Below are 14,654 nucleotides of genomic sequence, written 5' to 3' on the forward strand. Positions count from 1 at the left end.
CACTGTCGTTGTTAATGCAGGTTCAGTGGTAAACTACCGCAATTACCCAACAACACCGGTCTATTGTATAGGACTTGATGTTGATATCCCTTAATACTTACCTGAGGCATTGTTGCGACTCTGTGGGATGGTCAATTGAGTGATGGCACCGTTTGGGTTGTCAAGTGGGCACCATCCTTCATGGGTGTTTCGCTGATAGGCCCACGACACCTCCAGAGGGTTCAGCAGTGAATCCCAGCATCTCAGGTTCACTCCCTAGGTGCCATCAACTCACTTGAAGACCCAGGCGGAGTCTTTTCTCTTCACCCACAGCCATTGGCTTCCCTTTTCTGCAGCCGCGGAAAGGATTTTGACTGCCTGCTGGTGGGCCTTTCCTCGCACTCTCATTCCCCGGATTAGCCTGGACGTTGAGGTGGCTATGAACCCTCTGCAACCTACTTCCACTGGGCGTACCTTCACATTCCAGCCTTGTTGTTGCGCATCGGTTGCAAGTTCAGCGTACCTCAGCTTTTTCCGTTCATAGGCCTCCTCCACTGCACCCTCCCAGGGCACGGTGAGCTCGATGATGTAGACAAGCTTGAGCAAGGCTGGTCGCAGGTTGGTGGCTGCAATTTCAGCTGGGAAGCAGAGTTTCTTGTCCAAGTCTGCCAACAGCTTCCAGTCCCGTGCTCTGCCTAGTTGACCAGAGTCTGATCTTATGGTGGTGAGCAGGGCTTGACATTAACATATTCTTTTCCAAAGTTACTGGCCACTCAGCATTTTCACTGGCCACAATTTTGTTGCTGGTAAAATAAATTGTATATGATTAAACTTAACTTTGGCATCCTAAAATGACTTTAATTCGAGCAAATTTACTTGATTTAGCTAAATTAGATACAGATTGAATTTCAAATGCAGTCTGATCACCCAAATTAAGACAACATTTATTAGCTGGTATATACAAGGCATATCAGTATAGATCATATCATATATTTAGGTGCATGAAAAACATGCTAGTAAGGCATAAATAGATTTAACTTTGATTGAATATATTAAAAGTGGAACAGAGGTGTAGAAGATTAACTGAAAAGATAAACACAAACCCCATCGACAACCACTTTAAATATTTATTAACAAAAGCAGTAAATACTGTCAAGAAATGTACATGAATTTTACTGTCAACTTGTTTATGCAGATTGTATTTCATAAGCTTGATCATGGTTTCTGTTAAAAGTGATTTCCTTTGATTTCGTGTGCATTCAGGTGAATTTCTCTTCGCTCTTCCCCTGAGTGTGCACGCAATTTATATCTCTTCAATTACTTTCATGCAATTGTTTTAACTTTCCTGAAGTGTGTATGTGCTCAGACTGCGACCTCTTTTTTTTCCTTATTTGACAGGGACAATGGACAGTAATGATACTACCCCAGAATTATCTACAAAGCTACATTTCATCTGCTGTCCCTGGTCAGGAGTACACCAATTTATCAGTAAAATACAATACAATTTAAACACAGTAAAAATATCATTTTCAAATCAGCTTTGGTCCGCAACGCTCCGCTGATCGCGCGTGTCTCAACCAACGGTCTCTGTGCGTTGCGCTGGGTGCAGAGTGCTCATGGGAGTTGTAGTTTCGGGTGTCGCATTGCGCATTGTTTATCATTTCGCATAACTTTTAAGAAAACTACAATTTAAAAATGATGTTCAACCTGCCAAAGTGGCTAGTGGGATTGGATGTCTTACCCGCCACAGCCGAAATCTACCCGCATTTGGTGTTAATGTCAAGCCCTGGTGGTGAGGGTGGCTTGACCCTCACCCTCCCAAACAAATAGTGTTGGCTGCCACTAGGATGATGGGGGAGGAAGGGCATTTGTCCATCGACTTTCCAACACTGCAGCAAGACATTTCAGCACCTGGTTGTGCTGCCAGATGTAACGGCCTTGGGTGATGCTGATCTTGCATCCCACTAAGATGTGCTTCAGTGTTGCTAGACTTTGGCAAAGAGGGCATGCAGGGCCCTCGGCATACCATTGGCTTAGGTTTGTGGGAGTGTAAGGAACAACCTTTTGGCCCAACAACGGAATCCAATGGCGTGGGTGAAGGGATCTCGTGTTCTGAATCTCCTCCTTTGAGAATGAAAACATTAATTTGAATTTAGTCTTTTACTCTTATTTGACTCTGTGAGTTTCCCAATCTGACTCCAAATTATGAAATCAAACGTAACACATTATGTTAATTGTAATTTAAATCATTGATTATTTATAAATTCCCATAGTCTTAGTTATTCGTTCATTAGGGACCCGATATCGCACAGGATATGCGTAATTTTGCGGTAATACCAGACTCCTTCTATTCTGAAGAATTAAAATGAATCAATAATATCAATTTATTTTGCCAGGCAGGTTACACTTAAAGGTGACATAGAATGATTGAACGGAGTATTTATCCTTGTTTTGTGATGTGACATGTAGAATTTTTTTTTGTTTGGGTCTGTAATGCCTTAAAAGCTTCCTAAAAACCTCTCTCAGATAGCTCTATTAGAGTGGGGGATTTTAAACAAGTGGTTTTGCACCTATTTGGCTCCCCCTACTGGCTTAACTAGCAATCTCATTACTGATTGGCTGACTTTGCTGCCACTCAAAAAATGTAGCCAATTATTTTAAAGTGGAGGGGCAGTGAGATGCCTGTGATGTCATAAGCATCAGTTTTTCAGATTGGGCCGTTTTCTGGCTGACATTTCTAAAAGAGGAATTTCTATGAGACTGAGATGTTTAGCATGTTTAGCACTTTTTGTATGTTTGTGAATGTGAGTAGACTACCATTATTCAACAAAGACAAGGTAAAAATGGTTTTTCATTCTCTGTCCCTTTTAAATTTGGTTATTAAAATTCATCAATCAAGAATATCAACATTTACATCCAAAATAAAATATAACTAAAAAGACCAACATAGAAAATAAAAGTCACAAAGTCAAATCATACCTGGGAATCAGAGACACACCGTATTGTGGGAAGTTCTGAATACAGATGCTTCCATGATGTTTTAATACACAGTGTGGGAGCTTCTGGTTACAGAATGCCTCCCTGAATATTTTGCCAGGACACCTTTTATACACAGCTTGAGACAAAGACATTGTAAAACTACAAAAATCCAGTTTGACCTGTACCAAGTGACCCTAAAAGACTCCTGGTCAAGATCCAGTTGACCTGTTCCAAGTGACCCTAAAATACACTTGGTCAAAATCCAGTTTGACCTGTTCCAAGTGACCTGGTCAAACCAACCAGAAGTATCAAGGCAAAACCCCGCCTCTAAAAGAAATGCATCTTCTATCTTAAGTTGTAAAGCCTTGATCCATCTTATCTTAGACTTATAGAAATGAGACCTTTTTTCTCATCGCACCATGACCTTTAAAATGAAACCACACATAAATATAAAATTGCAATCTCAGAATAACATATATACATAATATCATATATATTCAGCAGATACCCAATGATGTGAGCCTGAAGGCTAACAGTGCAAAAGCCTTTGTGATGAAGAGATTAGGAGAACAAAGAGTTGCATGTCTGTAACCAGTTCAACCTGAGGGTCAAATTTGAGTTAACAACACCACCTGAGATTTAATTGTTTTACAGTGTCTCTTCATAAATAAACTTAAAGTTTATTGTATACCAGCTGTACTACAGGAGAAGGCAGGACATCGTAGGCAGCCCTGACAGTAAAGCTTGCCCTGAATGCCTCCATTTCCCATAGCTCTTTCCAGGAGATATTCCTCTTCTGTACTCCTTCCCATGCCATCCACTGCCCTTGCTTTGCCTCTGCCACAGCTTGGGCACACCTTCTTGCTTCCTCCTCCCGACGTACCTCCGGGACCACCATCTTGCGTCTCTGATGTACTGGCCCCAAGTCCAAGACCACCCCTCCCCTCCTGCACCCGGCCCATGATGTCCTTATGTCTGAGTGCTGCCTTTGCCTTCTCAGTTGCAGCCAATGGGGTCCACTACCTTCCGGTGGCCAAGATGGGGGGCAGCTTGGGCTACAAATGGATCACTCGAATCCAGAAGCATCATCTCCAGTCTGACACTTGTACTCCTCTACCAGACTGGTAATGGGCAGGTGTAGAATCCCTTTGCCATGAAGTCCAATACTGCTGAGGCACCTTGGAAGGCCAAGCCACTTCCTTACATATGAGCTGACCAATCTCTTTTCCAGCTTTTCCACCTTTGAGAGTGGGACTTCATAGAGGATTAATGGCCACAGGAGACATGGAAGTAGTCCATACTGAATGCACCAGAGCTTCAGCTTGTCCGGAAGCAAAGTTCTGTTGATGTTCTCCAGGCCGCTGGCTACCTCCTTCCTAAGCTGCTATATCTGCTGTTTGTCTTTAAGGGAGTCATCATACCAATGACCTAGGCTCTTCACTGGCTTCTCGGAAACAGTTGGGATGGGTTCCTTGCCAATGTGAAAGCGGTGGTCTGACAGCTTCCCTTTGATGATGGAAATACTTCTGGACTTGCTTGGCTTGATCTTCATGCGAGCTCTCTCAGTGTTTTCCTGGAGCTTACTTAATAGCCGTACAGTGCAAACCTTGGTCGTGGTGAGAGTTGTGAGGTCATCTGACTGGCGGCAGCCTCAGCCCAGGTATTATTCGCTGTTCGCCAACTGTCCATCTAGAGGTCCGACTGATGACCTCCATTGCCAGGGTGAAGGCCAGTGGGAATGTGGTGCAGCCGGCCATGATTCCCATTTCCAGGTGTTGCCACGCTGTTGTGTACTCTGCTATTGTCACACAGAGCTGGACGTCCTTGAAATGGGCCTTTATAAGGGTTGTGAGAGGTGCTGGGACTCTAAAGTAGTCAAAGGCTGTCCACAGGAGGTTGTGATGGACTGAGCCAAAGGCATTTGCGAGATCCAGGAACACCACGTAAAGATCTGTTCCCTCCTTTTTGGCGACCTGTATCTGATGTCAGATGATACTAGCGTGTTCTACACAACCGGAGAAGCCTAAGATGTCTGCTTTCTGTATTGATGTGTCAATCAAGTTGTTTCTTTGCAGGGATCCTGCCAGCCTGTAAGCGACCACGCTGAATAATTAAAATATAATATAGTTATAATTTGTTTTCCCTTATGGTGAAGATCTATGCATAGTTCCATTTGCTTTGTCTGGCCATTACTATACGAAACTTTAGTTGTGGGCACCATCTCACCATTGATGTCCTTTCATTAGAAAGCCACTAGACCTCTCTTTGACCAGTCTGGTCTCACTGTTAATATGTAGTATTACTATGTAAATTTCAGAAACACAACACATATGTTTTTTTAAATAGATGCTGAAGCGTACAATGTAGACATATTTGCAAAATTTTATCACAACCTTTTTAAGTTTTTACAGCTACAAAACGTAAAACATTTACAAATCTTTCATACCCTAAAGATTGTTGAATATTTTCCCTTTAACCATTTCATCGATAATGTTACCACCCTACCCCAGACCTTACCCTAAACCCAAACCCTTTTAATACAAAAAATATATAATGTATTTTTATATTATGCAAAGTAATGGAAAGAAATGTGTAAAATTTTGTAACAATATAGCATTTAAAGTCGCTAATACAGTCCTGTTAAAACAGTTAAAATCATGTATTGTTTGAAAAGCATAACAGACAGACAAGTGTAATCACAATAATTTATTTGTTGCAAATTTTCAAAAGCGTTACCAAAAGTAGTTAAAATGATGGAGTTTATAAAGTACAGGGAAATATTAAAGTTATTAATCCACGAGAACATTAATCTGACTTCTCTCTGTCATTGCGCGCATTTCAAATTTCAAAAGTACATCGTCTAAAAGATGGCAATGTTGCAAATCTGTGGAGTATCACGCAAGAGACATTAGATAATAATCCAATGTCTCTTATGTAATAATCGCAATAATCATGAACAAGGAAAAGAATCCTATAATATATGAAGAGCTCTTTTCCAAAACGCTATAAATCCATTTCAATAGTTTTCAGAAAAAGTACATTTTTTACCTAGACCCACACATTTTGTGATTATTCAATTTATTCTTTTAAAATGTTTTTTTTTGCTCAATCTGAACATGTTGAATAATGATTATTAAATCAAACAACAATATTGTTGATTATAAATTCAAAGTTAATTTAATTTTTTTTCAAAACGCTACAAATCCATATATTTTTTCCATAAATGTATGTTTTTTCTTTAAAAAACAAAAACAAAAAAAACAAATAAGAGAATATGCAACATATACTCAGGGACTCTTCATACTATAAATGAATAAGTAAATTATTCAGATTGTGATATACATTGGAGCCAGTATGAAATACACAGAATTACACATAACTAAATTGCTATTACTCCCTCCACCATTTCAGTTTTCTCCTTAGCAGGGTGTTAGGAACCCCTTTTGCTTAATATATTTCACCTCTCTCTCTCTCTCTCTCTCTCTCTCTCTCTCTCTCTCTCTCTCTCTCTCTCTCTCTCTCTCTCTCTCTCTCTCTCTCTCTCTCTCGTCTACACACAGTTGTATTAACCTCACACGCACACACAGCATCTCCCCTCGATCTGCTCTCAATGACATACCATGTAACAACGCGCTCATAATGTCCAATCCAAAAAGCACAACTTTACAGAAGTCCCTGCATTGTTCAATAGCCACATTTTGTACTTTTGCACGACATTGGTCAATGTATCAAACGCCATGTCTGTCTATCAGCAGGCTATCGAACTATTCAGTACTTTTCATGTTACGTTAGCAGGCTTCTTCACAGGAAAAAAACTTTATCGCGAACGTACAAAACGGTATTAAACGAGCCAGTTCTGAAATGAAAGTTGTACATACCAAACACTTTGATGAAGATCGCCTTGCAAACGGGTACCTTCTCCGGGTGATGTATTAACATGACATTAATCCTCATTTTGAGTAATGAATGAACATAAACAAACATCTGCTCAGAGCGCCGCCATTGGATTGCGTCAAACGCTCATCGAGTTCTGATTGGTCGAGAGGATAAATCGCGTTTAGGCTAAAAATAGGCTAGGCGCTTATCGCGTTTTGGAAAAGAACGGCATCTTGTACCTACATTTTAACAAGGAAATGTAATGATTTGACATAAAACATTCATGGAGCAGTGAATAGGTTTAGTACACAGCCAAATGACATGACAAACTCATTTATTTTAAAAATGGCGTTTATCGCGTTTTGGGAAAGAGCTCTTCATATATTCGATATAAAATGTTTCTGGTTGCAACTTTTTATTAAAAGGTTTGTTTTTATCAAATTCAGCATCTAATTCACTTCATTTGCGATTAAAAACAAGGAAACACAGCGCACACGTCACTACGGCAAGCAGCAGGTCTTCAGTTCCTCCCTCGACTGCAAGCAGCAAACCTCACCGATCGGCCTGCGCAGCGCCGGATGATCTCGAACACACCTATCGCCAGTGCTTTCACACAAAACATGGGTCTGTCATGATCCTGCTTCATGACTAATACTAAAACAAGGACGAGAGGGCAGAATCATGACACTTGTGTTAAAGAAATATTTTAAGTGTTTCAAATTCTTTTGTCAGTTTGGGCTTCACAATATTTTAGCTCATTACTATAGTTCACAGGAATTCACAAGCATTTTTGTAGGACTAACTGATGCTGTTTTATAGATGTCTAGAAGTGAAATATCACAAACTCAGTACTACATTGGGATGACTGTAGAGTTGGACAAATCATTTAGGTGAGTATGAAAGACTACAAGCAAACCATTTGAACTTTATAAGCTCGAACTGATTTTGCCAAGTGAGAGATGTCCTCAGGCCAAATCATCTGGCCGTACATTAGCTAATAGGCGGCACATGAGTAAATATCTGGACATTGATCATTTGTAAGAAAAGCCCAAACCTATAAATAAAAAATCTCTTATACACTCTAAAAAACATGGGGTTATAAACAACCCAAATTGGATTGTTTTTAGCCCAACGACTGGGTGAATATAGGACAGAACACGCGCTGGGCTAACTTGATCAGCAAAGGTTTTTAACCCAAATTAATGTTTCATTCTGAAATAATGATAATTATTCATTTAATTTTACTTTATAAATGGGTTAAATGTATTTAAAAAAATAAAAATATATAATTTTTCATTTTATCTTAATTTTATCCATTTTGTTACTTTATTGCAGATGTCAAATACACCAAATTAAAAGCACATGCCAACATGGTATCCCCTTACTTTTTTATTAATAACATTACATGTGTTATAATTCACATTTCATGTGTTGTAATACAGTTTACATCAATCAGTCATATCTAAAAACTTAGAATTAAACTTAATCACAATAAAAATATGTTTATAAACATTTGTTTCAACAGAAAACATTTTTAGTATATACTCTTGAGGAGTGCTACAGCCTGTAACTGGAGTCATGATGGTCCAAAATGCCCATGACAAGTAACTTGAAAGAGGGGTTGATTTGACTTGTACACAGTTAAGGTGCAACTTAGGTTTGTATAGGCTATGGAGTAAAAACTTTACATAAGTCATAATAATAATAATTAGATACATTTATATAGCACTCATAGCACTTTACATATGAAAGGGGGATCTTCTCAAACACCACCAATATGCAGCATCCACCTGGATGATGCGACAGCAGCCATATTGCACCAGAACACCCACCACACATCAGCTAATTAGTGGAGAGGAGACAGACTGATAGCCAATTAGTATATGTGGGGATGATAAGTAGGCTAATGGGTAAGTTTGGCCAGAATGCCGAGGCACACCCCTACTCTTTTTCAAATGACATCCTGAGAGTCAGGACCTCGGTTCAACGTTTCATCCAAAGGATGCTGCTTTTTGACAGTATAGTGTCCCCATCACTATACTGGGGTGTTAGGACCCACACAGGCCACAGGGTGAGCACCCCTGCTAGTCTTACTAACACCTCTACCAGCAGCAACCTGGTTTTCCCAGAAGGTCTTGTAAGACTCCACCCAATTGGCCCAACGTCGAAGTCCAATGGCGTGGTGAAGGTATAACGTGTTCTTTCCGTCCGTAGCGCTTCTAGAAGAATAATTCCATTTATTTAATTTGTTTCTTTGACCTCTGTGGTTAAATTATAATCTGACTCCAATTTATTAGTTACCAATGTTATTCTGATGCTGATCACAATTTATATAATTATTATTATATTTTTATTCTCTTAATTATTTAGAATGAATTACATTCACATAGAGAATATATTGTATCTCTGGAGGTGCTTAAGGCAGTTCCATACAGCTGGGTGTAGAGGCATTTCTCCTTCTTAACATAAGGTCAGAGGGTTATCCAAACACACTATAAAATATGAGGATCCATCTATATTGAGATTGAGTCATTATAACCTTCAACCTACAAAAGTGGGAATTAACTCCAGTCATATTTTCAGTCGAGGTAATTCCTAATCTACCCCCCTCCGGAATATTTACAAAACATAAAGAGACTTGACAAGCTTTAAAATGAATAAATGTTAACAATTTATTTTGCCAGGTAGGCTACACTTAAATCAATCATTTGGTTATTCAAATATCAAAACATTTACTAAAAGATCAGCATAAATCAATCAATTACAAATATATCAAAACATTTACTAAAGATCAGCATAGAAAAATAAACATTACATATAAAATAAAATCATACCTGGCAATTCAAGACACACAGCAGTGCGGGAAGATCTGATTACAGAATGCTTCCTTGAATCCCTTGCCAATGTACTTTAAATACTGACCAGAACAAAGACATCGTAAAAAACTACAGTTTGACCTGTACCAAATGATCCTAAAGAACATCTGGTCAAAATAGCCAGAGGTATCCTGGCAAAACCCCACCTCTCAAAGAAATGCATCTTCTATCTAAACCCTTGAACCATCTTATTTTAGATATATAGAAATGAGACCTTTTTACTCATCGCACCACGACCTTTAAAATAATATTACACATGAATATGTATGTAAAACACAATCTTAGAACCACATAATATGTATACATTACATTATACATTTCAGCAGAAACTCAGTGATGTGAGCCTAAAGGCTAACAGTTCAAAAACCTTTGTGATGAATAGATTAAGACATCAAAGAGTTGTATATATGAAGACCTCTTTCATCTACGGGTCAAATTTGGGTTAACAACACCCCCTGAGGTTTAATTGTTTTACAGTGTCTTTTCATAAATAAACTTAGTTTATCGGGTTAACAACACCACCTGAGGTTTAATTATTTTACAGTGTCTCTTCCTGAATAAACTTAAAATTGATGAATTATAATCCAGTATTACAGTCCTTCCCTGGCCCTTTGGGGCAATCTCAGAATAGTCCCTAGGGCCATTTACTGGTCATTCAAATCCTCGTGGGTTTTTAATTATTGTAACAGTCTCTGTATGGCGGGCACTTGTAGGGGACTTAGGGTGATAGCAGCATTGGCAGATGTCCGTAAAGAGCGAATTGTCGATCTGAAATAGCAGCATTGGCAGATGTCCGTAAAGAGCGAATTGTCGATCTGAAATACCAGCATTGAAGCAAAGAGAACATAAACACAAGTCCACTGCCAATTACACACCCACGAAACATCCAGTCCCACCAAGTGTATACATACTGTGCAGACCGAATAGATGAACTTGACAAAATTTTCGCTGTTCCTTTTGCCAGGTTTGTTTCTACCTGAGCCTGGTTGAGATGATACTCAGTCTGTTGAATCATCTGTTGCACCAAATTCATGGTGTCAGTCAATGACTAGTGGAATCCTTCCCAAGATATTTATCTGACCCATTGTAAAATCCTCTGTTACCTCAAGACAAAAGCTATGGTTTGCAGGACAGGTCAGACCTCCATAGGTGAAGGAATTCATCTCACTGACCACACACCATTGCATCAGCATGCCCATGTAATGACTGAACACTGATGAGCTTAGTATCATTAGGAGAAAATGGTTGTAAAGTATTGCATGTACAAATCACATAACTTGCAGTTTCATGACAACAGGTGCGAGTAGTAAATAAGGTCTTATTTCCCTTTAGAGTCATATATCCTGTAAGATGGTCCCATTTAACAATCTGATTCTTCACTACTGTACCTATAGAGCGTATAGTAGTGGAATTAAAAAACACTTCTGGGTGTATCAAAGGAAAATTGGCAAAGAATTCAATGCAACCAGTACATTCATTTCCAGTATATAACATTAATGTTGATAATAATTCTGAATATTTAATATCTTTCATCTTTTCAGATGTAACCCACCTATGTAAATCCAAAATTTCTATTAAATCCTTTAGAGCATGTCTAGGTGTTTTGAGAAGACGTAAGTCTAAAATTTCTTGTCTAGCTATAGTAAATAAATCTTGTGCAAATGATCTGCAAGCTAAGTCACGTTCGATGGTACGGGTCTGATTGAACAATGAATTGCTGGTCAATAGAAGCGCCTGCGCTTCAGATCTAACAGCTTTAATAATTTTCTCATTACTATTGGTGAGATGCTGAAAACCAGTGGCCACCTGGTTCGCCAACCATGCTGAAAATTGTGATTGTCCAGTTATTTTTTTACGTGTTGGCAAGTGAATTAGCTGATCCAAAAAGACCTGCTACATTTCCAAGCAGGTCTCGTTTAGAACGTACAGTTGGAATCTGGACTGCAAGTCTACTTTTGTAATCAGAGATTAAATCATCGATTCGTGACTGTAGCCATGCGTATGTTTTATCATCAGCACTACAATGTTTCACATAAGCAGATAAAATATTAGAAATATTATATGTTACGTGAGTCATTACCAAATTAACATCATGTAGCAAAGTCTTGTTAATATTTCCCTTGATAAAACCACCAGGAGGGATTGGATATAATTTTGGACATTGCTTGGGTTTACTATACCCACAAGTGGTTAGATTAAAACAATGCTTTAAAGTCCACGTACAATTTTGTGGGCTCGTGTAACTATTTACATCAGGTTCACATTTGCCCACACAATATGTTCCTTCTTTCCGGCTTGTCCAAATAAAAGTTTTTGGATCATTATCATCCGTTACATATGAAGTGATGTTGAACTTGTAATCTACAAAACTCATATGTGTGCTGTTGATTGTTTCAGTATGTGTGCACCTGTATACGGCAGGCTCTAGATCTTTCACAAAATAACAAATTTTAGGATCTAGACCATTGTTAATTTTCTCATATAGGGTGCGCAAACCCCCAACTTTTGCTCCTGGTTCAAGTTTAAGTTGATACCAGGCTGTTATAGTGTGTGAATATATGCGTGCCGGGGTGTCTCCTGAAATGTTCAATATGGGAGGATGGTTGGAACCTATTTTACAGCATATTTTTGTTGCGCAATTTGGTTCCGATGTTAAACCGGGAGGCCATGTAACTACTTCTCTAGGCGGAATTGTGATATAAGATGTGGATGGCCCCTTGCTATACCTCCAGACCCATCTCCCACATTTCAGGGTGTGTGCAAGTAATACCCTGTGGCCCAAGTTGATGCAGGTGGGGCCTGACACCTTCCTTGTGTCCGGTCGCCATGGGATCGCTGTGACCACCCTGAAACAGAGACAATGAGATATAGTTAATCATTTAGACAACGACATCGTTACTTATTTTTTCAATCCTTTGAACAATTTGCATTGAGACATGTGATACCATCTTAATTTTCCTTTAATGGACACGGCCACAGCGCTATTGCAAGTCGCTTTAATTTCATAAGGCCCATGCCACCTAGGTGCAAATGTGCTTTGTTTCACAACGACCCGTATCATCACCATGTCTCCTTCTGCAAATTTCGTTTCAAATGTTGGATTGAAATGTGCATCATTATTCAGGTCTGACTGTTGTTGTCTCAGCACCGCCTGAGCTTGCAATACTTTCAGTCTTTCCTGCAGTTGTTTTAGCACAGTCTGCTGTGTTGCAACCATAAGATGGCCCAAGTCTGCTGGAGAAATTTCTGGGTCAATAGGCAATTTCATTACCCTTCCAGTCATAAGTTCATATGGACTTATACCTGTAGCTTTAGATGGTGTTGCTCGCAAGACAGTTAGAACAGTGGTCAGAGCATCAATCCATTTGTTTTGATGTTGAACTATCTGTTTAGTGATAGCTTCTTTAATCGAGCGGTTTACGCGCACGACCATACCAGAACTTTGTGGTCTGTATGGAATGTGGAACTTCTGCTTAATATTCAGCATTTTACTCATGTCTTTCATTATTTGACCAGTGAAATTAGTACCTTGATCAGATTCAATTTGAATTGGGGCTCCCCAGAGGGGGATGATTTGGTTCGCTAAGAACCGTGCCACTGTAACTGCAGTGTTATTTCTTGTAGGTATAGCGTCTACCCATTTTGAAAATGTATCAATTATGACCAGACAATAACGATATCCCCCCTTGGCACTTGGCAGCGGACCAATGAAATCCAACTGCAAAGACTCCCAGGGCCCTTTTGGTGGTTCTGGTCTGCAAAAATTTGTACGGCCCGGCTTGCCCTGGTTTACTGTGGCACACACAATGCATGTACTACACCATCTGTCAATGTCAGCTGTCATCCCTTGCCACCAAAATTGCCTTCTTATCAACTGCAATGTTTTTTCAGAAGACACATGGGAATAATCATGATATCATTTGATTATTGGTTTCTGTTAAGCTTCAGGAACCACATATTTTCCATCTCTCAACACAATGCCTTCATTGACAGTAATCAGCTGATCTTCCTTTAGAGGTGACATTAGTTCTCCCTCAGAAACCCACAAGCTTTGCTGATATTGTTTAAGGTCAATTGGTGTCGTTTGAATTGCACTTATGTTTACAGATGTTTTTTCCTCCCATATGTCACCTTTAATAGCTGCTAATTTAGCTAGCTGATCCACAATGTTGTTGTTTTGTTCATGCACGTTCGGGTTTTTGTTTATATGCGCACGCACTTTAACGACAGAGATGGGAGATTCACGCGTTGTTACAGGATTCCATATTTCACTTATCATATTGAAATGTTTCACTGGGGTTCCTGCAGATGTGAGGATTTTTCGCATTTGCCACTGTGTCATAAAATCATGCACGACGCCGAAGGCATAACGGCTATCCGTATGAATACACACGGGCTCAGAATGTGCCTTAATAGCTTCAAGTAATGCGACGAGCTCGGCTTCTTGAGCAGACATGTTTGATGGTAGTTTTATCAAAATCTGCCGTAGTACATTTGACTCGGGAAGACTAGGTGTCCATACCGCACATCCAGTATAGAAATTATCATTTTGTTTAAACCTGGATCCATCAACATACACCTGTGTCTGACCAGGAATCTCCCGATCAAACACAGGGCTGGATATCTCTTTCTCAGGCAAACATGTGTGCGGATGACCATCTATGTCCCCGAGTATGTGTGGCAAAATGCGTGTGTTGTCTGTTGTTATGTCACGTGACTGTATATCAGCTAACCATCTGGCAAGTCTCTGAGATGACACTCCTTTTATTATGCCTTGCAGCAGCATTTGTACTGGCCTGTGCACTGTATGTATTATCACTGATTGAAAACCAACGATGGGTTCTGTTGTGTTTAACATCCAGTGGACAGCCAGTACATGTTGTGTGCATGGATCAAACCCCTGTTCAACTGGTGATTTTTTCCGGCTGTAATATGCAATTGGAC

General features: G+C 39.6%; 1 protein-coding gene and 1 pseudogene across 1 annotated transcript in view; one reads left to right on the forward strand and one right to left on the reverse strand.

The window, feature by feature from the left end:
- The window catches only part of LOC135743921 (macrophage mannose receptor 1-like), a 92,956-nt gene that overhangs the window by 33,391 nt on the left and 44,911 nt on the right, over nucleotides 1-14,654 (forward strand). The window contains exon 18 of the mRNA XM_065261825.1: nucleotides 7,654-7,724. Coding sequence (XP_065117897.1) covers nucleotides 7,654-7,724 — 71 coding nt within the window. The remainder of the gene's footprint in view (nucleotides 1-7,653; nucleotides 7,725-14,654) is intronic.
- Nucleotides 9,016-12,084, reverse strand: LOC135743932 (uncharacterized; annotated as a pseudogene).

The sequence above is a fragment of the Paramisgurnus dabryanus genome, chromosome 2 (assembly GCF_030506205.2).
Source record: "Paramisgurnus dabryanus chromosome 2, PD_genome_1.1, whole genome shotgun sequence".
NCBI lineage: Eukaryota > Metazoa > Chordata > Actinopteri > Cypriniformes > Cobitidae > Paramisgurnus > Paramisgurnus dabryanus.